Source organism: Trichosurus vulpecula, chromosome 5 (assembly GCF_011100635.1).
Source record: "Trichosurus vulpecula isolate mTriVul1 chromosome 5, mTriVul1.pri, whole genome shotgun sequence".
In the NCBI taxonomy this organism is placed as follows: Eukaryota; Metazoa; Chordata; class Mammalia; order Diprotodontia; family Phalangeridae; genus Trichosurus; species Trichosurus vulpecula.
Window position 1 is genome coordinate 14376663 of NC_050577.1, and position 20104 is coordinate 14396766.

Genomic DNA, 20104 nt, shown 5'->3' on the forward strand with positions numbered 1-20104 from the left:
AAGAGGGAAGGACATCTGGAAGATTGTGGTGGTTCTGAAACCCAGGGAGGAGAGGGAGACTCGTGGGAGAGGGTGCACTGTAATGTCAGCTGAGGCCAGGAGAAAATGAGGGTGATGCCAAAGAAACTGAGGCAGGGGGTCATCGGAAGCCTTGAAAAGGACAGCTTCATTTGGGGGGAAAGGGAGGAATCCAGATTGTAAAGGCTTAAGGGTTAGGTGAGGAATCGGGGCCTTGGTTAGAGACAGCTTGTTGTTTCTTTTGTGGTGACCATATGTGACCAAGAAGGGGATTAGAGAGATGGGAAAATATCTGGGAGGAGCAGAAGGATTAAGGGAGGACTTTGGTGGGTGAGTTTAGAACCAAGCATGGTCCTAGGCAGACAGGAGAGTATCCATGGGCAATACTGGAGTTTCTACAAACATTGAAGAAAGGGTGGCTGGGGAAGCCCAGACTTAGAAGATCATTGGCCTAGAGATTTCAAGCTAGAAAGGCCCTCACTGACAGCCCATCCCTTTTACAGGAGAAGAACCTGGAGCTCAGAGAAGGACAGTAATTCACGTAAGGTCACAGAAGCCATGAGATTGTAGGATCCTAGATCTCTGGTCCTGGAAGGGATCTCATCAACCATCTAGTTAACTCTCATTTTGCAGAGGAGGAAAGTAGGGCTCAGAGAGGGTCAGTAACTTCCTTAAGGTCACACAGAAAGTAAGTGGCAGAGCCTGAGGATCCCAGGGCACAAGCAGTCTGATTAGCTTTAGCAAGAAGGAGCTGCTGCTCAGATACCGAAGGGAAAGAGGACAAAATGGTGGCTCTGAGAAGTGCTCAGGAGTAAAGAGGAGGAATTGATGGCATTGCTGTGGGAAGAGCTCAATCATCCCCATGAATCCATGAGCTAAAGCAGAGGCTAAAAGCATGGGAGGAGGGGTGAGGGTAGGGAATGGAAAAGAGAGGAAGACGTTTAGAGCAGCTGTGGAGAACATTGGATAACAGAATCTTGGGCAAGTGCCTTCATTTGTGAAATGAGGGGGCTGGCCTGGATAAGATCCTTCCTGCTCTGGACCCAAGATCCCATCATCCTATGAACAGATCAGCCAGGCACGATGAGGTTGCATATGCAACAGCATTCACCATGAGTGAGACTATAAAATTACAATTTTAAAGTTGAATGGAACATTGGAAATGGTCCAGCTGAGGAAACTGAGGACAGCTGAGTTCTGTGTAGGGTTTTGTTTTGTTTTATTGTATTTTGCAATGATGTTCAGCTTTGTTGTTTAGTCGTCTCAGTTGTGTCTGACTCTTTGTGACTCCATTTGGGGTTTTCTTGGCAGGGATACTGGAGGGTTTGCCATTTCCTTCTTCAGCTCATTTTACAGATGAGGAAACTGAGGCAAACAGGGTTAAGTGACTTGGCCTAGGTCACATGGCTGCTAAGTGTCTGTGGTCATATCTGAACCCAGGTCCTCCTGACTGCAGGCCCAATGCTCTATGTACTATGGCTCCTCCTAACTGTAGGAGTGCACAGATAAGATAAAGGGAGTTTCCCAGATTGGAAATGATGTGAAATCAGGAAGGCAAGGGTTTTTAGGGTAGTGGCCAGTAGCAGTCTGGAGGTCAAGGCTAGCCATGGAGGTGAGATGTCAGAGAGTAGGGGAGACAGAGTAGAAGAATTGGGAGAGTTTGAGGGATTGGGATGGAAGGCAAAGAGTGGGTTTAGTGCAGGGGATAGAGTGGGAGAGGGGGAAGATGAGGAGTTTGTGGTCACAAAGGGGAATTTCCAAGTTCCTGATCTTAGAGGAAGCACTTTTTTTGGAAGTGGTAGAGTCTAAGGTACCAAAGGACATTGAAGGTTTATGGCTGGAAGGGGGCAGAGAAAGGAAGCTGCTGGGGTTGGAGAATTGGAGGAATTGTGCAGTCAAGTTGTTAGAGGGACATGGAACTTGAACACCAGTGTCCCTGAAGATAGTAGCAGGGGCAAATATAGTCCTAACGTTAATAGGTCCAATAGGAAGGAGTCAGAGTTTTCATCAAGGAAAAATCATATTCAACCCTGCCTCACCTTGGCGTGTTTGGTTAACTCCAGCACATGGGAAAGAACGCTGGCTGAACCTCTTCTGATGGAACAGTTATCTTTGTAATGACTGTTGGCATGATCCCTTCTACTTCTCAAATTCCATGGTTCTGTGAAGCACTTGTTAAATCTTAAAGCATTACAAAAATGTCAACAGTTGTTGTTTTGAGTTATTTATACGTTCTTGTTTTTTTTTTAAAAAAAAAGGAGGAACAGGGAGGGAGAGAGAAGGAAAGGGAAGATGGGAAGAAGGAGAGAGACAGAGAGCATGTATTATCTGCCTGTGACCAAAAAGAACCCTAAATTCTGATTTGTTCCTTGCAATTTTTTGGAAAGGGATGAGAAAGGAAAGAAATTGTCTTCTTAAAGGTACTGATGGGGAGGGCTGGGGAGGGGGGAAGAGGAGGGAGAAAAAGGGAAAGAGGAGAGAGAGAAAGAAGGAAAAGAGAGAAGGAGAGAGAGGGAAGGAGGAGGACAAGGAGAGAAGAAGGAGGAGGAGGAGGAGGAGAGTGAGAGAGAGAGAGAGAAAATAAATGAATGAATGAATGAATGAGTATGAGAATAGCCCTAATTGCATTTGGGGGGAATGCTTAGCATACAGCAAAGCTTGTTTTAGAGACCTTTGCTGCCACCACCCCCCAAGGCCTTTGCAAGCAGCTCATGCCAGCAGAGGCCCCATCTGCCAGTAGCTGTTGACATCTGCTGGATGAAGAAGGACTTGCACCAGCTGAAGCCGAGGAAGGCTCTCCTTTAGCATATCCCTGGGCCAGGCCTTTCCCCCGGGGCTGGGATGCCTCCTGTAGGAATCTAAGAGCAACAAGGCTGCTGTAAAACACCTCCAGGTCCTCTGCAGTAGAATGACCTGACTGGCTCTAACCAGTGCACCAAATGGTTTCATTTCAGTGGCCGGCACCTTACGCCAGCCCTCACAGCTCCTTCCTTTGTGGTCTGAGAACTGGCCTCCAGACAGTGGTGATGATGTCAATGGCCTTTCTGCAGGGGCCAAAAGTAGTGCTGGTTTAAAGGGGAAATCGAGTGACTCTAACTTGGTCCCTTTTTTAATCATCCCTCCGACCTTTAAGAAGATAACTTAGTACCATTTGACCATCTCTGAATTCCCAAGCTCCTGGTCTTTGGAGTGGAGTGTGATGTATTTATGCGAGATGAGCCTCCCTCCTCACCCCTGCCCTACAGAAGGGCTGCCCTGAAGGTGAGTGTTTATGTGGATATAGCATTTCTAATCCCTGCCCCACCAGGTCCCGATAGGAACAGGGGATGACTCCAGCTAACACTTCCGCTATTCCTTATCTTGTATTGAAATAAACAGTTGGCAAAATGTCCAACATGATTTAACTCTCAAGTATCCCCAGGCATTGACCTTGGGGTAGGTTGGCACAACCTCTCCCGAGAGATTTGGTGATGAATTTTGGCAGTCATGGTGCAGACAAGGGATAAAGAGGGATGTATGGGCTGGGTCCCAGAGGGAGAGGGGAGCAAAGAACCCTGGCTTTGGAATCCAGCTGGGTGCAAATCCCACCCAAGTCACTTCACTTCCTCTTCTTCGGTGTTCTCATCAATATAATGATGCCTTCTGAGGTCTCCCATATCCCTGTATCTTCAGTAGTAATATGTGCTCTTAGCGTGGAGCTAGGGTTACAGGCACGGAAAATCCAGTGTTTGGGCTAGAGGTACTGGGCCAGTGTAAATTCTTATCCTATGAAAAGAGTAGTTCCCAAAGTATGAGGGAGCATTACAAGGAAATCTCAAGGAGTCATCAGAAAGGTGGGAGAACACAGAATAACCTTAAGGAAAAGGCCCAACAAACTTTCAGTGATAATAACCAGCATTTCTTTAACTCTTCAAGGTTTACAAAATGTTTTACCAATATGCCCTCACTGCAAGCCTGAGAGAAAGGTGCTATTATTATCCCCATTTTACAGACGTGGAAAGTGAGGCAGACAGGTTAAGTGACTTGCCAAAGGTCACAGAGCTAGTAAGTGTCTAGGGCAGGATTCAAGCTGAGGTCCCTTCACTTTTCAGTGCCTCGGTTTCCCCATCTACAAGCAAGGAAAATACAATCCTGTAATACCTTTCTGGGTCTCAGTTTCCTCCTCTATAAAATGAGAATATTGGAGTCTATGATCTTTGTTGTCTTTCCAACTCTAACTTTATGCCTCTATGATCTCAAGGGAACGAGAAATATGGAAAATCACATAACATCATTTTAGCTCTTAAGTTATTTTTTAAAAAGAAAAACACTCTTGTCATCCCACATCTGTGCAAATGTCATTATCTCTATTTTAGAGATGGCTCAGAATCGCAGAACTCACAGACATCAGGAGCAGGATTAGAACCCTTGTGTCTCCTGATTCCAGGTCCTATGGCCTTTCAGACACACCTCCCCTACCTATCTCAGCTGGACTTTTATTTTGATTCTATTAGGAGGGAAGGAGGAGAGACTGTGTGTCCTAGTGGTGTGGCTGCTAGACTTGGGAGTCAGGAATACCTGGCCTCTCCCAAGACTAGTGGCATGACCCTGAGCAATGATTCAGTTCCTCTGCCACTCTTGAAGTTACTGATGGGCTCTGATGCATATCAGGAAGAACTCACCTCGTTTTACAGATGTCATCTCCCTGGGTCTTCATAACAGCTCCAAGAGGTACGAGATATTGTTATCCACATTCTACACATGAGGAAACAGAGGCATAGAGTGGTTATTTCCTTCAAAGTTCAGCTCCAGCCCCATCTCATACAAGAGGCCTTTCTTGATTCCTCCAGCTGCTAGTACATCTTCCCCATAAAATTCCCTTTAATCTGCCTCTGTATGCATAAATGAAAGAGTATAAACTCACTGGGGGCAGGGATCATTTCACTTTTGTCCCTCTAATCTCCCACCTCAGCCTAGCCCTGTACCTGGCACAGAGCAAACCTTTAATAAATGCTTATTAATTGAATGATTAAATAAATTTCCCAGGGTCACACAGCTAGTAAATTTCTGAGGTATGATTGAGACCCAGGATTTCCAGACTTCAAGCAAGCCCTGGAGACTAACCATTATACCACACTGCCCCCTTTGCATTCACTGATGGAGGCTGTTCCCACCTAGGTCACAGGTCCTTGACATTGACCAGAAAAGAAGGAAAGGGAATGATGTCCTGCATGAGTCATTTACTCAACAGTTCAGCCCCCTTCTCTCTGGCTCCTCAGCCAAAGCTCAGCACAACCTCCATGTGCTTACAAATTTAAATCTATGCACTAGGCTGGTTCTGCCCCCAACTTGCATAGCTATAAGGACTTCCCAGCAGTGCTAACATACAAGAGCACCCATTTCTGTGTGTTAGCTCACTCAGAACTACATTTTACAAACCAGTTTTTACTCTCAGAGATAACTTAGGAACCTTGCCTTTTAAAAGGGTTTCTTTCCTCTAGAATGAGAGAAAGCCATAAAGCGCCCATTGTTAAGCCTTCCAGCTATTAAAACCAAGTTATAAATGGTAAAGATCTTCTCAAGTATGTCAAACAAAGACTTCCTGGGAGAACCACATAAATGAGAGAGCTTAGAACTATAGTTAGGGGAGGGTGTGTTTGACCAGAAATCGACAAAAAAGAACAAAACAAAAACAGGGTCAAATCCCCCTTTTGTCAACTCCTACCTGGGAGCCTCAGTTTCCTCATCTGTCAAATAGAAATAATTCGTTTCTGCAGAAGCATCTTCACAGGGCTTGCTGGAGGCTCCAGAGGGATAATATACGTAAAAACCTTCAATGTCTCCAGTAATGGGGGTGCTGTAATCAGAAACTTACAAACCAACCAACCTTCACAGGCCTTCCCTTCACTTGACAGTCTTCAAAATCATGTTTTAAACCAGTGCTTGGGGGGGGGGGGTGCGTGTGTGTGCACGCACATGCGCGTGTGTGTGTTTGTGTGTGTGTGTGCGCGCTGCACATTTAAGATAGAGAATGTGGCTCAGCTCTGGTCTCTAGAGGAGGATGTCTCACACTTGAGGCCTTTCCTCTCAGCTCTGCATACCAGTTTTTTCTGTCTCTGTATTCACAAGTGAGCGACTAGAAAGCAAAATTCAATGTTTTTTCCTCTACTGAAGGAAAAAGAGTCTTCATTTTTTGGCATTTTATTAGGCATCAGATGAAATGTTGTTTTCTCTATTAGATAATCACAATATCACCACCAGCAGTAATAGTCACCATAATGAAGTCAGTAGCGACGTAGTAATAGTGAAAATGCCAGCAGTAATCATCAAATAATACTAACGGTAACAGGAGTCGTCACGATAGCAGTAGTAATCATAATAAGCCGACGTTTATACAGCCTGCACCTGACGTTTGCAAAGTCTACAGCTCACTGGATTCCGAAAATGAAATGGCCTATTCCTGCGTGTGCAGTGGGACCCACCTCCCTGCAGGGAAGCCTTCCAGCAGCCTAGTCAGATGACTGACCACTCGTCAGGGATGTCCAAGAAGGTGTTTCTGTTCTAGTCTGGGCTGAACCTGAAGGCAGCTCGGAGATTCGGGGTTCCTGGGCTCGTGGGCTCCCGTCCCTCTAGGATACCCGTGGTGTGGAGCTGGGGGATTAGCTGGAAGTCTTCTGCTTTCGCTTTCCATTTCCAAGCCATCAGATGCCAAAGGAAGACAAAGCTGGACCTGGTGCCTTTCTACCAGTCCAAGGACCCCATGCACAATAAACTCAGCCTTTGCATCCATATCCAAAAGGGACTAGGCTGGAAAAAAAATACAGTGTCACATTACCAGCCCTTCCACTACCATTCTACCACCTCCCTCCCCAAAAAGGAGATAAATGAATGGCAGAATAAATAATTTATGCTAATGAAATTACTGCAATTAGTAGTCCCACAATGCCCCTTTTAAAAGGCACAGCTGCTAATGTCAGGAAGCGCTGTCACCGCTGACCTTATCATAAGAGAAAGTGACAAATGGAGAATGTGGGGAAGACCAATCAGCAGTGAGGGCTGCTCAGCCTGGTGGCCGATTAGAGGCTGCTCTGGCAGCTCGGACCCCAGGCCAGCTGCTCCAACCTCCCACCCCCTTCCCAAACCCCCCATGCAGGGCCTCTTAACAATAGTCATTTCACCCCAGAGGGGCTAGTTGTCTCTGGCCACTTCCAGAGCTCCGGAAGCCACTTCTCCCATCCCCAATTTACAAATGTAACTGTTGTTAAAAAGCACTTTCCGGGGCGCCAATCCCTTTGCTCCCGCTCCAGGCTGGGCAGCAAGCGCCTTTGCCCCTTGGCTGGAGGTCTGGCTTCCAGAGAACAGGAAGAGCCTTGAATTTAGCTTGAAACAATGTTTCAAAATGAGGCTCACCCTCACTCAGTAAGAAACAATGTTTCAAATTAAGCCATGGCTGGGGGTGGGGGCCTGCTGGGGAATTGTTACCCAAAGTTCTCATGAGGTCAGTATGTCTCAATTTTTGCCGGATTAGGGGAAAGTAGTCAGGCCTTGTTAAAAAGCCTACTCTCTCTAGCTGCATCTTTAGCTGAAGGAAGGAAGAAAGGAAGGAGACTCACTGCACAGGTGGCCTTTTCAGAATACTGAGAGGTCATTGGAGCTGGTGCTTAAAAAATGTTTGTGGATTGATGGCCCAGGATCCAGGATTTGGAGCTGGAAGACCATCAATCACAAGCCTTTTTCACTTTGCAGATGAGGAAACTAAGGCCCAAAAAGAAATGTCTTGCTCAGGGTCCCACAAGATGTAAAGAGCCAAGGTCGAATTCGAATCCATCAGTGTCCCTTCTACATGTAGCTGTCGCTTTTATATTCTGCCACTAGGACACTGATTGCTTTTTAAATTTGTAAAACATGCGCGCGCGCACACACACACACGCACACATACGCACGCACACACCCAGTTACAAAGTGGAGCCCTCGCCCCCCCCTCCACCCTGGCTGTCCGCGGTCCTCTACCGGCAATATTAATGGGGCCGGGTGGAAGCGTTTAACTGCATCGCCAGCCACTCGTGAGCAATTTTCCCAGAGATGCCGAAGTGTTATTGACAACGCTTTGGTAAATTATGTGTGACTTTCCTCCGAGTTGGTGTAGCTCATTTAATTCATATTAATTGATTTTTAGGCTTCCCTTGATTAATTGAACTGGGTTCATCTTGTACAGAATGCAATAAATAACCATTAAAAGGAGGAAGATGTGACTTCACAAATTACAAAGTTAACTACTTCAGAAGTCACCGAGGACAAATTGGAAGGACCGAGCTGCTGGGTTGGTTCTCTGGGAAGCTTGCAGGGGGAGGGGCGTTCATCGAAGCTTTCGTCCGACTCTGAATAGATACTTCTTTCCTCCCAGACTTCACCCCCTTCATTGACCTTTGTGCCCTCGTCAGCCTGATTTGTATTTAAATAGGATCATGGAGGAAATGAGCCTTTCACCCCCTGTACGGTTCCAAGAGTCGGCAGGGCAGCTGCTCAGGCCCCGAGGCCCCATTCTCTACCTCCGCCAGCCTAGAATACAAAGCCAGCCTCTGGGCAGTGGGGAAGGCAGGCGGTGCAAAGTCCCTTTCATTCCCCTTTCCTTCCCTCTTCTGGGGAGAAAGGTAGGTTATAAAGGGGCTTGGGGCCTATTCAAACCTGGATGTGTTTCAGGAAGGCAGAATAAAACAGCTGATTTCAGTCAACATGGTATCCTGACTAGAGCATTAGAATGAGTCAGTGAGACCTAGGTTCAAATGTTGCCCCTGACAGATTCAAATATGATCAAGGCTGTTCCATATGTGGAAGCACTCCGTGTCAGCTGCTAATGGGGTTAACATTAATAGACAGCATTTAAGGTGTATGAAGTGTTTTGCGCATTCATCTTATCTCTCTCTATATATATGTATATCTATATTTCTGTAGCTACTTAGGGGTGTGTGTATTCTTTCCCCTGCTAGAATGTAACATGCTTGAGGGCAGAGACTGTTTCATTTTTGTCTTTGTATCTCCGTGGTCCAGTATATTTTTTATTGGACCTGGGAGCTGGCTCTGTAAATGAATAAATGCTCATTGACTGATAATGAACGTTATCTCATTTGATCCACACAGCAACACTAAGAGGTGTGGCCTGTGATCATCCCCCTATTATCCATGAGGAAACAGAGGTCAGACTTACCCAAGGTCACACATCTAGTAAGTGCACAAATCACAGCTCTAACCGTGATTTTCCTGGCTTCCAGGGCAGGGCCCTGTCCATAGTACCCGGTACCCCACGTTGCCCATCCCCCATGGGAAAAGAAGCTCTTGGAGGACAGAGATTCCTTGCTTTTCTTCGTGTGCTCCTCACTTAGCGTTGCCTGGCACAGGATGGGGACTTAATTATAAGTATTTGTTGATTGATTAATGCCTAAATTTACATTCCTATCCACCCTGGCCCCCCTTCAGCACCCCTGAGTGGGACAGAATGAAGAACCAGGAGCTGGGGAACCTGGGTTCAAGTCCTGCCTTCTGTCACTTAATATACTTGTGACCTTAACCAAGTCCCTTCCTTTCTAAGCCTCAATTTCCTCATCTATAAGAAGATGGAGAGGAGGGGGATAGGATAGTAATAACACTTCCCTCTTATTTTTGTGTGGCTTTAGAATGAGATAACAAATGTAGAATGCTTTGCAAACACTAAAGTACTTTATAAATGTCATCTCCTAAGTTAAACCTGATTTTTGAAGCTCAAAATTAAACTTACAGTCAGAAGTCCTGAGGTCAATTCTGATGCTGCTACTTACTGGTGGTGTATGACCCTGGGTAAGTCACTTGACCTCTGACGGTTTCATTACCTGTGAAATAAAGCTACAGGCTGGATATTCCCTGAAATTCTTTCCAGCTCAGCCCTTCCGTGATTGGCTGAAATCCAGGTTGCTTAGACTTACCCTCTATCACCCCTTTCTCGATTTTCAGCCCAGTGTAAAGGATTCTGTTAGCACCTTCATGACCTATGCTCACATGAGTGTGAATGAAATGAGTACCCGGTACTATCAGAATGAGAGGAGGTACAACTACACCACCCCCAAGAGTTTTCTGGAGCAAATTTCTTTATATAAGACCCTGCTGAAGAAGAAACAGAAGGAAGTGTCCCGGAAGAAAGAACACTTGGTGAATGGCATCCAAAAGCTGAAGACAACAGCTGCCCAGGTGAGACTTGACTGTCTTCTTCCTAGGAGAGATACATGCATGCATTCTAAGTGTATGGAGCACTGAGAATAATTTTCAAATTAAGAAAGTTATTTTCTCTTAAAGCAATGTCTCAACATTCTCTAAGTGTCTATTGCTTAGCCTGGCAATATACACAGAAAATACCAAGTGGACGAAAAATACATTTGCTTAGAGTTTGACATGTGACTGGATGCTCATGGAGCTCGTATATCATAGAATCATTGAGCTAGAAGGTATGTCAAAGGCCATGGAATTCACATACACACACATACACACCTCATTTTACAGCAAAGGAATTTTAAGTGATTTGCCTTATATAGGAAGCAAATAGCCCAGCCAGGATTTCAACCCAGATCTACTGCAAACTCTGCCCTCACATTGGTCCATCCATACCCTGATCTGGGCCAAGCATTGGATATGGATAGATGAATGATGAACTGGCCTCAAAATTGAGTAGGGAAAGTGAGTGGATAGGACTGCATTGGGAAAATCACATAGCATTTTCAGTAATCTTAAATTGTTCCCTGATATACACCCAAAGCACAATATAGTAGAAAGGGCATGCATGGGCTATGGTGTCAGAGGTCATGGATTCAAATCTCAATTCAGATGATGATTACCAGCAGGATCTTGGGCCAGTTGCAGACCCTATCTAGGCCTCCTTTTCATGAGGAGGCTAGACTAGATGGCCTTTGGGACCCCTTCTATCTTTAATTCCTTTAATTAAATTTAATTCCTTAATATCCTTTGATACATGAACTTCATGAACATCCAGCTACATGCCAAAATCCATGCAAAAACATTTTTCATCCACTTGGTATTTCCTATGTATATTGAACATCCAGCCTGACATTCACAAGCCTGTCTCTCAGCCTCCTTCCTAGTGCTCCTCTCTCCACATGGGTGTCTCTAATCTCTTCAGCACAATGATGTCAATCCCTTTCTCAGATGTGAAGTCTTGCCCATAGCATTCTCTCAACCAGTCAGGAGTCATGCCTCCTTCCATGTGGGTAACACGAAGCACAGGGCTGGTTGTTAACAAAACTGCCCCGGGCTTGGGCAGGAGCTGGACTATGGATGTCATTTCAGACAAATCACTACCTCTCTGAGTCTCATTTTCCTCATCTGTGAAGGAAGAAATTTGGACTAAGCTCTCTCCTGGTTCTAAATTTGGTCATCCTGTGACTTGTACACAGGAAGTGACATCAGAGGCAACATCTTGGAGAGACTGTTTAGAAAACGAAATGAGCCAGTTACACAATGAGGGCAAAGACTGACTAATGGACAGGCCAAGGGCCACTTGGGTGCCAAGGAAAGTAAAAGCCACCATTGTATTGAATGGCTCCTCATTGGATGATTCTGGAGTCAGCAGAGCTGAGTTCAAATTCTGCCTCTGATACTTATTGCTTGTGTGATCTTAGATAAGTCTCTTAGCCTCCAGGTTCCACATCTGTAAAATGAGAAGGTTGAACTAGACAGTTTCTGAGGTCCCTTCTGACCCTAGATCTGTTATCCTAAGACTTCCTTCCACCAGATCAGAAGGCAGGGATGGCTCCTCAATTGTACTGGTGGAAGGAATAAGCACCTTGATGGGGTCACAGCTCCATTGAGGAATAGTGCCTCCCACTTCTCTCCCCCAGCCTATAATGAGAAATTTCTGTGTGGGGCATAATGGAGAGCCAGTGACAGGAGAAGAGCCCTAGCAGCCAGAGACCAAATGGGGAGTGGGCAGGGCCCCTCTTCATGCAGTCCTAGGTCTGGCAGTGGCCTCCTGCCCAGCTCCTCTCCACTGCCCCTCTGCACAATACAGAATCTGGGCCTCTGGATCCAGATGGGGTGGAAAGGGGAGCTAACATAGTGACCCCCCCACCTCAGAGGCAGCTGACCCTATTGTTGGTGAGAGAGGGGGACTTTGGTGGGAATCTTCAAATCTCATGCCACAGGCCACAGTGGGACCGGAAGGAGCTTGGGGTAGGAGACCCAGCAGGTGGGAGCCAGGGGCCAACCAAGGCAGGGTTGTCTGTCGTCCAGGACAGATGCTTTAGCTGAGGAAGCCTATGGCAGCCTGGCTAGGGTGACCAGGGTATGTGACAGGTGGATGGCTCCGCTCCTCCCTGGGCCAGTGGGGTCACCAAAAAGCGTACTTAGTCCCTTCTTTGTTTCCAGGTGTGAGGTAGTGCCCTCTAGTGGGAGGCAGGTTGGATCTGGAATTGAGAAATCAGGGTCCCCTTGCCACTTCTGCTTTTTACTCCCCTAGGTGTAGGGTGAGGGAGCTGAGACTGAGAACCTGGGTGGGGCGGGTGGGGCAGAGAAGGCTGAATTAGGAGTCGCAGGACTGCCTTTAATACACTACTAGTTAATTAACTGCCTTAGTTTCCTCATTTTTAAAATGAAGGCATTGGACTGGAGGCCCTCCAAGGTCCTTCTGACTCAATCACTTCCTCTTGCCGGCTGGGCCTCAGTCTCCTCTTCTGTAACATAATGGGTTTGACCAGGTCTCCTAACTTCCTGTTCGGTCCAGGTCAGCAGGGAGCCCCGCCCTTACCTTCTTCCTCTCACTTTCTGAGGCTCTTCCTTGGCAGTAGGACCAGCTTTGTTCCAGCAAAACTGCGCCTGGGAGCTCAGAACCCCCATCTGCCCATAGCTAGAGACGGCTCCAGGTTCCAGCGTCAGGCGACTGTTGGTCCTCAAAGGCTGGGGGAGCCAGAGAGGTCTATGGCATCATAGGCTAAGAGCTGGAAGAGACTTCTGACACCATGGATTCCTACATGCCCATTTTACAGCTGGGGAAATAGGTTCTGAGAGGTCAGGGGACTTGTCTAGAGTCACACAGCTAAGGGGTATCAGAGGCAGGATCTCGACTCCCAAGCAAGCACCCTGGCCCTGGAATGCTGCCTCTGATATACCAGATTCCCCACTCAGGGTCATCTATCAGGAGAGCGTCTGTGGGTAGTCACAGTCTCACTGGGACACTGCCTGCCAAGCAGGGAATGAATGAATTCCACCCCAGGAATGGTGAGGGAGATGCTCCAGGGAGAGACCTCGAAGCCTGGCCAAGGATCAGAGTTGGTGACCTGAGACACTGCTGTGAGGCTGATGCCGTTGGCCGAATTTAGGCTTTTCCATCTGATCAGTGTTGGTCCCTTCTCTGCCTTTCCTTGCAGTTCCTGTCTGTTCCCACTCCCAGCTTCCTTCATGAAGCCTAGACTCCTTCCTGGTCCCCATATTCCACACAGCTAAGTGATAGTGCTAAAACACGGTTCTGACCACATCATTCCTCTGTTCAAGAAACTCCCAGGCTCCCTATTGCCTTTTGGATAAAAATGACGGTCATCTGTCTGGCATTGAAGCCACTCCCAGTCTTGCTCTAGCTAAGCTAAGCTCTAGGCTGACTTTACCTAATGTCCCTTTGGGCATACTGCTTTGCAGCCAAAGGGCGTGACTTGCCTTTTCCCCACAGGGGACAATTATAGTTTACACAACCCCTCTGCCTCTCTCCTCCACCATCGCACCTCTCAGTGCTCAGCTTAAGCCCTAACTCCTTATAAGAACATGAAGTCCCTAAGGGCAGGGAGGCCTTGCTCTTCTGATCCTTTGCCAGAGCATTCCCCCAGCCCCTCCTCTCCCCTCACCTGCTGTTTCCCCTCCAGGAGAATAGAGAAGTAGCTGCCTGTTTGGGAGAGGCAGCATTGGACAGAAGATAGTGGTATCCTACCTCAGATACTAGTTATATGTTCCTGGGCAAGTCACTTACGCCCTGTGTGCCTCTGTTTCCTAATCTGTAAATGAGGTGTCTGAATTCTGTGGCCTCCAAGGTCCTTTCCAGCTCCAAATCAATGCTCCAGGGTGTGACCTTAGACAAGTTCTACTTCTCAGCCCTGCCCCCCTTGCCCCCCCAGCAACCTACTAAGATCCAAAGTCTCCATGTGTGGCAACTCAGGGAAGGACCTAGCAAGGGCAGTCCAGGTGTGATGGGCTCTCTAGGAAGCTGGCTGGCGTGAACAAACCTCCCAACCTACAGCTGGCAAGTCAAGGAGGCCATCTTTGTGACAGAGAGGACCAGGGAGGTGCCAAGGTGGGTAGATGGACAGATAGAGAAAGCAGTTGATTATTTATTAAACACCTACTGTGTACCAGACACTGAAGATACGAGTACAAGCAAGCAAGATGGTCCCTTTTCCTAAAGAGCTGAGTGCTCTTTAGGGAAGACGACTCGTAAGGGAGCCAGCCAGGGTAGGGTGGCACGGTTCGGAAGCCGGGACCTCTGGGAGATCGGTCCAAAGATGGCCTCTTACTGGTGACAGGCAGAAAGTGGCCGGGGGTTGGATCCAAAGAGAGATCAGACTGCATTCTCCCCATAGGACACCAGATGATCGTGACCCTTTGCTTCTCCTGGTCCTGGAGCCCAAACTGCACCCACATAACCCGCCACCATTTCTCTCTCTCTCTCTCTCTCTCTCTCTCCCCCTTAGGTAGCAGACCTCAAAGGCAAGCTAGCCTCTCAAGAGACAGAGCTCCACCTGCGAAGCCAGGACGCTGAGGCTCTGATTACCAAGATCGGCCTTCAGACCGAGAGAGCGAGCCAGGAAAGGGCCATTGCAGATGGCGAAGAGCGAAAGGTCGGTCCCCCTCCTCCAGACTGGCCTATATTTAGCCCAAAATAAACCTTGGCAGGTGGGCCTTTCTGAGCCCCTTCCTCCCCAGGGAGCAGCGGGCACGTTACCCGTGTAAGAGCCAGCCTCCATGCCGTGATTACCACTTGACCTTTCTGTACATTATGCATTTCCCCAACCTTTTAACTCCTTTAATAGTATGAAAGAACAATCAACGCTGAGCTCATTCAGGCGGACCTTGAACGTCAGGCCTGCGGGTGATACAGGGAAAGGTCAGGAAGTCACCTCAGAGGGCTGCCAAGGTCTGGGCAGGAGACAAAGGCAGCAGCTCAGTCGTTAACCAGGTCCATCCTCCTGGTTGGTGAGCTGGGCTCCAGAGCCTCTGCTGGGGTTCAGAGCTCAGCGCTCTCTAGTCTGTGCCCACTCTCATTTCTCGAGGAGCCCCAGAGTTCCTTAGAGGGTCAAGCAGGTCCTGGCCTGGCAGAAGTTACAGCTTCCCTGGTCACTGAGTCTGAAACAAGGGAGCTCTTTTCTTTCAGACTTCTAGCAAAACAACATCCTCAAGGGAAGACTGGGTGGGACAGTGGTCAGAGCTCTGAAGTTAGAGCCCAGTTTGAGAAGGGGATGATGATGCTAATTTAGGGGGTGCTTTGGGGGTCTGTAATGGCTTCACATTGGTTATCTCATTTGATCCTTCCATCCACCCAGTCAAGTAGAGTTACCCAGGACCCACTACCATGAAGCTAGTAAGTGTCCAAGACAGGATTCAAACTCAGGTCTTCCTGACCCCAAGTCCACTCTGCCTCAACTGCATGACCCTGGGAAAAGCATTTCACCTCCGCCTCAGTTTCGTCATCTGTAAAAAGGAGATAATAGCGCCTGCCTCCCAGGGCTGTGAGAATCCTAAGGGATCACACACATGAAGTGCTTTGTAAGCTTAAAGTTCCATATGAATGGAAACGATTATCATTATCATCTCACAAGGGATCAAAGATGTTGGCAAAGTAAAAGTCGTCTGCCAGTAAATCTTTGGAATGTTTTCCAAATATAAATATAACAGTGCGTATGCATACCTGAATGTTTATTGTGACTCATACAGACACTACCTCCAACTAGGAAGAATTCATTTTCATTAACTTCTTTCACATTTAAAAATAAATCTAAAACATTTAATTTTAATGGAAACTGAAACTCATAGACTCATTAGACCATTTTTAAAAATTGAACTGATGTCTTTGTTTTCACATCCCAATTATTTCCTGATATGTGTGATCCTGAGCATGTCACTTAACCCTGTTTGCCTCGGTTTCCTCATCTGTAAAATGAGCTGGAGAAGGAAATAGCAAACCACTCCAATGCCTGGTACATAGTGGGTGCTTAATAAATGCTTATTTCTTGCTTGCTTGTTTAATCATAGGCTTAGTCCAGAGGGAGAAATATAGCTTGGTTTGGGAGATCAGAATGCCCCATGTGAAATAATCAGGGCTTGGAATATTCAGCCTTTTCATGTAATGTGGCTTAGGAAAGCAAGCACAGAATAGTGAGACCTGGGAAATTGCCAGATTTCTCTGAACTTCTGTTTTCTCAGATATAAAGTGGGGATCACACTACTTTGGGGTTAGCAAGGTGGCACAGTGAATAGAGCATGGGGCTTAGGATCAGGAGGACTTGAGTTTGAATCTGATTTCACACACAAGCTGGGCAAGTTACTTAACTTCTGTTTGCCTTGGTTTCCTCAACTGTACCATGGGGATAATAATAGCATCATAGTTGTTGTGAGACTCAAATGAGATAATAATTGTAAAACATTTAGCACAGTGACTGGCACATAGTAAACACTATGTAAATGTTACCTATTATTATGTTGTTACTTGTATTTCTTACTTTATAAGGTTATTTATTGCAAAAATTTAAAAAGATAATATAGGTAAAGTGCTAAGTAACTGTAAAAGTTACACGTAGCTCTGTGTGTGTGTGTGTGTGTGTGTGTGTCTGCCAACTGTGTGTCCATGAGGACTTTCCTGATGCCCAGCTGCTAGTGCCTCCTCCTCCAAAATTGCCTTGTTTTTTTCTGGATACATTTTGTACAGACTTATGAGTATGTTGTCTCCCAGAAGACTTTCAGCTCCTCGGCTTTGAGGGCACACATTCTTCCACTTTTGTCTCCCTGACCTCAGTGCCCAGCCCAGGTCCTGACAAATAGCAATTGCTTAATAAATACTCGTTTATTAATTTGAGGTATTTCCCAAAAAAGATAAAGGATCAAAGGGTATTAATAGGCACTTCTCAAAGGAAGAAAAAATCTTCCAATATTCACTAATAATTAGAGAAATTCACAGTAAAACAATTATAAAGTTGTATCTTGCATCTACCAGGTTGATAAAGTTGGCCAAAAAATGATGACAGAGGGGCTATGGGCAAACAGGCACACAGGTGTCCAGTTGGTGGGGTTATGAATTGGTCCAACCATTCTTGAAAGCAATTGGGAATTATACACAGAAAGGTACTAAACAGTATGTGCCCTGCTACCCAGCAATACAACCACTGGGTCTATGCCCTAAAGAACAAAAAAGAAGAAAGGACAGCATTGTGTACAAAAATATTTTAGCAGTTCTTTGTGTAATGGCAAAGGACTAGAAACTAAGGAGATAAACATAATTGGGGAATGTCTGGACAAATCATGATATGTGAAATAGAATATTATTGCACCTTAAGAAATGACAAAAGGGATGGTTTCAGAAAAACCTGGGAAGACTTATATGAACTGATACAGAGTGAAGGTAACAGAACAAGGATGACAATTAGCATTAGTAATTTATTAGTAGAGTAATTTTGTAAGGAAAATAGTTCTGAAAGACTTAAGAACTCAGATCAAAGGCATGTCCAATGCCTTTGGAAGACCAGTGATGAAGTGTGCTGTTCACCTCCTGAAGGAAACAGGTGATGGACTCAGGGCAGAATGAGATTCTCAGATGTGGCAACCATAGGTATTTTTTTCCCTTGACTGTGTGTATTTGTTAGTAGGGTTTGTGGGTCTTTTCCCCTGGTGGGGGGAGAGAGGGCTAGTGATTGTGTAGCCAAAAAGAAAAGAAAGAAAAGAGAATCGTGGAAACATTTTCTTAAAATTCATAAAAGAAAATAGGAAGATCACTAGAAGGAAACACACAAGTAGGACAGCTGTGAAAGTTACAGGTTGAATTTATTTTAAACTTAAATGAGAGAGCAAGCTCTCTTCATAGTAGAGCTTCAGAGTTTTATGTGCAATCCTCTTTTTTAGTTCTTCTTTGTATATGGAAATATTCATTTGAAATCCGAATTTTTTGTAAGAGTGAATCCTTATTTATAAATTGTCTTTGCATCCCCAACCCCACAGAGTGCCTGGAATATAGTAGATGCCTAATAAATGCTTTCTGACTAACTGCTTCATCATTATCAGATGCTGTTCCTTCCCTGCATGTGTGTGTCTCCACTTATACCTTGTATGTGACCCGTCTACTAACTTAGCTGTTTCAGACTTGGGGAAGGAGTTCAGGGCATGCCACGTGGTTGGGATTCTGGATTCTGACTTTTTCGGTCAAAGCAGCCACCCCCAGCCCAGTTAGGCTGCCCTTCTCTACCTTTGTTGCTCACCCGAGGCAAGACCTCCTTTTAATGGGCACCCATTGTTTTGTGGATTGTACTTACCCAGATGGAAGGTCACTTCCTGTTTTCATTGCTAATAGTCCTCATTCAGAGGTTGACATTTCAGCTGAATTTGAATGGCTCTTAATATTTTTTCTGTCTTTGGGCCAACTGAAAGCTGTTGGTGGAAGCAGGGCTTGGTTCTGCTTCAGATAGATGGGGGAAGGACAGGTATTTGGAGTTGATTGTGCAGCAGTGAAAGCCCCCAGCTCACACTATTCAAACACATGCAGACCATGGGCTCCTAACCAAAAAATTTGGACTCATGGATAATATGAAATAGTATTAATATCCCAAAGTCACAGCTGAAAAGTAGTATCTAGTCCAATTTATACATTAATAAAAGTTCTAGATTTAAACTCAAAGGTCCTGGATTCAAATTCTCTGTCGCTGTGTGTATTGGGGTAAGTCACATGACTCCTCTGGACATCAGTTTCATCTTCTATAATGAAAAAGTTGCACTGGATCATCTCTGATGTTCCTTCCCCAGCCTTGGCTTACAGACCTCTAGTAAGGGAAACTTCTGATCTCCCCAGTCAACCCATTCACCTTGGGAAAGCTTTTCCTCCCTCATTATGAAAAGTTCCCTTTCTAAGGGTTGTCTGCTGGGTGGTGCCAGACTTTCCCCCTTTATCTTGGTGAATTCTTAAAGCCTACTTTTCACAGATCATTCATAGAACAAACAAGCGTCTATTGTGCTTATATTGATACTAATGTCCTATTTTGTGTTTAGATCCAAACTAAATACAGCCTTGGCACCTGGTGGGGTAAGAAGGGGACACTTTTTAGGAAAGTGGCACTTGAGCTGAGGTTTGAAGGGGGCTAGGAATTCCAAGAGGAATAGGAAATAGCCCAGTTTGACCAGACCATGCCATGTACAATGGGGAAAAATGCAATACGAGTCTGGAAATACAGGTTAGAGCCAGCCTACAAAGGACCTTAAATGCCCCAAAGAGGCAAAGGGAACCACTGAAGCTCCTTGCAACATGTGAGGCGGCAAATTGTAGTGGAGGGAACTTCTTGGAATCAGGGAGATTTGGGTTTGGATCTTGCTTGTGCCACTTACTGTGTGACCCCTGGCCAAGGAAGGAGACCTCTGTGAGCCTCAGTTACCTTCCTCTGTAAAATGGGTTGAATAACATTTGCTTCAAAAGCAGCCATTTGTTGATGTTGTTTGATAATGTATGCAAATCAGTTTCCACATCTTCCAAAATGCCATATAATTGTCAAGTCTCTCTCTATGGCTACATTACACAAACATACACACGTGTGGATGTATATATACATACATGCGTGAATATAAATCCAAATATATATATGTATATATACATACCTAACACATATACATACATACACACACACACATATATGTAGTTGTACCTTGATTTTTTTTAACCCAGACAGATTTTTACATGTAATTTTGAATTAATAAAAACACAATATCACAGCAGTCTTCTGTCACTGCCAAATGTCAGAGATTTGGAAGTCCTGTCCCCTGGTGTGTGGGCATGTGCCCTCTGCCAGTGTTGGGGGGGTGCCCCATGGCAGGGAGGGGGAACTACCCAGCCGCCCAG

At 45.9% G+C, this 20104-nt stretch overlaps 1 protein-coding gene across 1 annotated transcript in view; it reads left to right on the top strand.

Moving 5' to 3' along the window:
* The window catches only part of DNAH11 (dynein axonemal heavy chain 11), a 311018-nt gene that overhangs the window by 216849 nt on the left and 74065 nt on the right, over positions 1–20104 (top strand). The window contains exons 56-57 of the mRNA XM_036759767.1: positions 9982–10215; positions 14709–14855. Of these exons, the coding sequence (XP_036615662.1) occupies positions 9982–10215; positions 14709–14855 (381 nt within the window). The remainder of the gene's footprint in view (positions 1–9981; positions 10216–14708; positions 14856–20104) is intronic.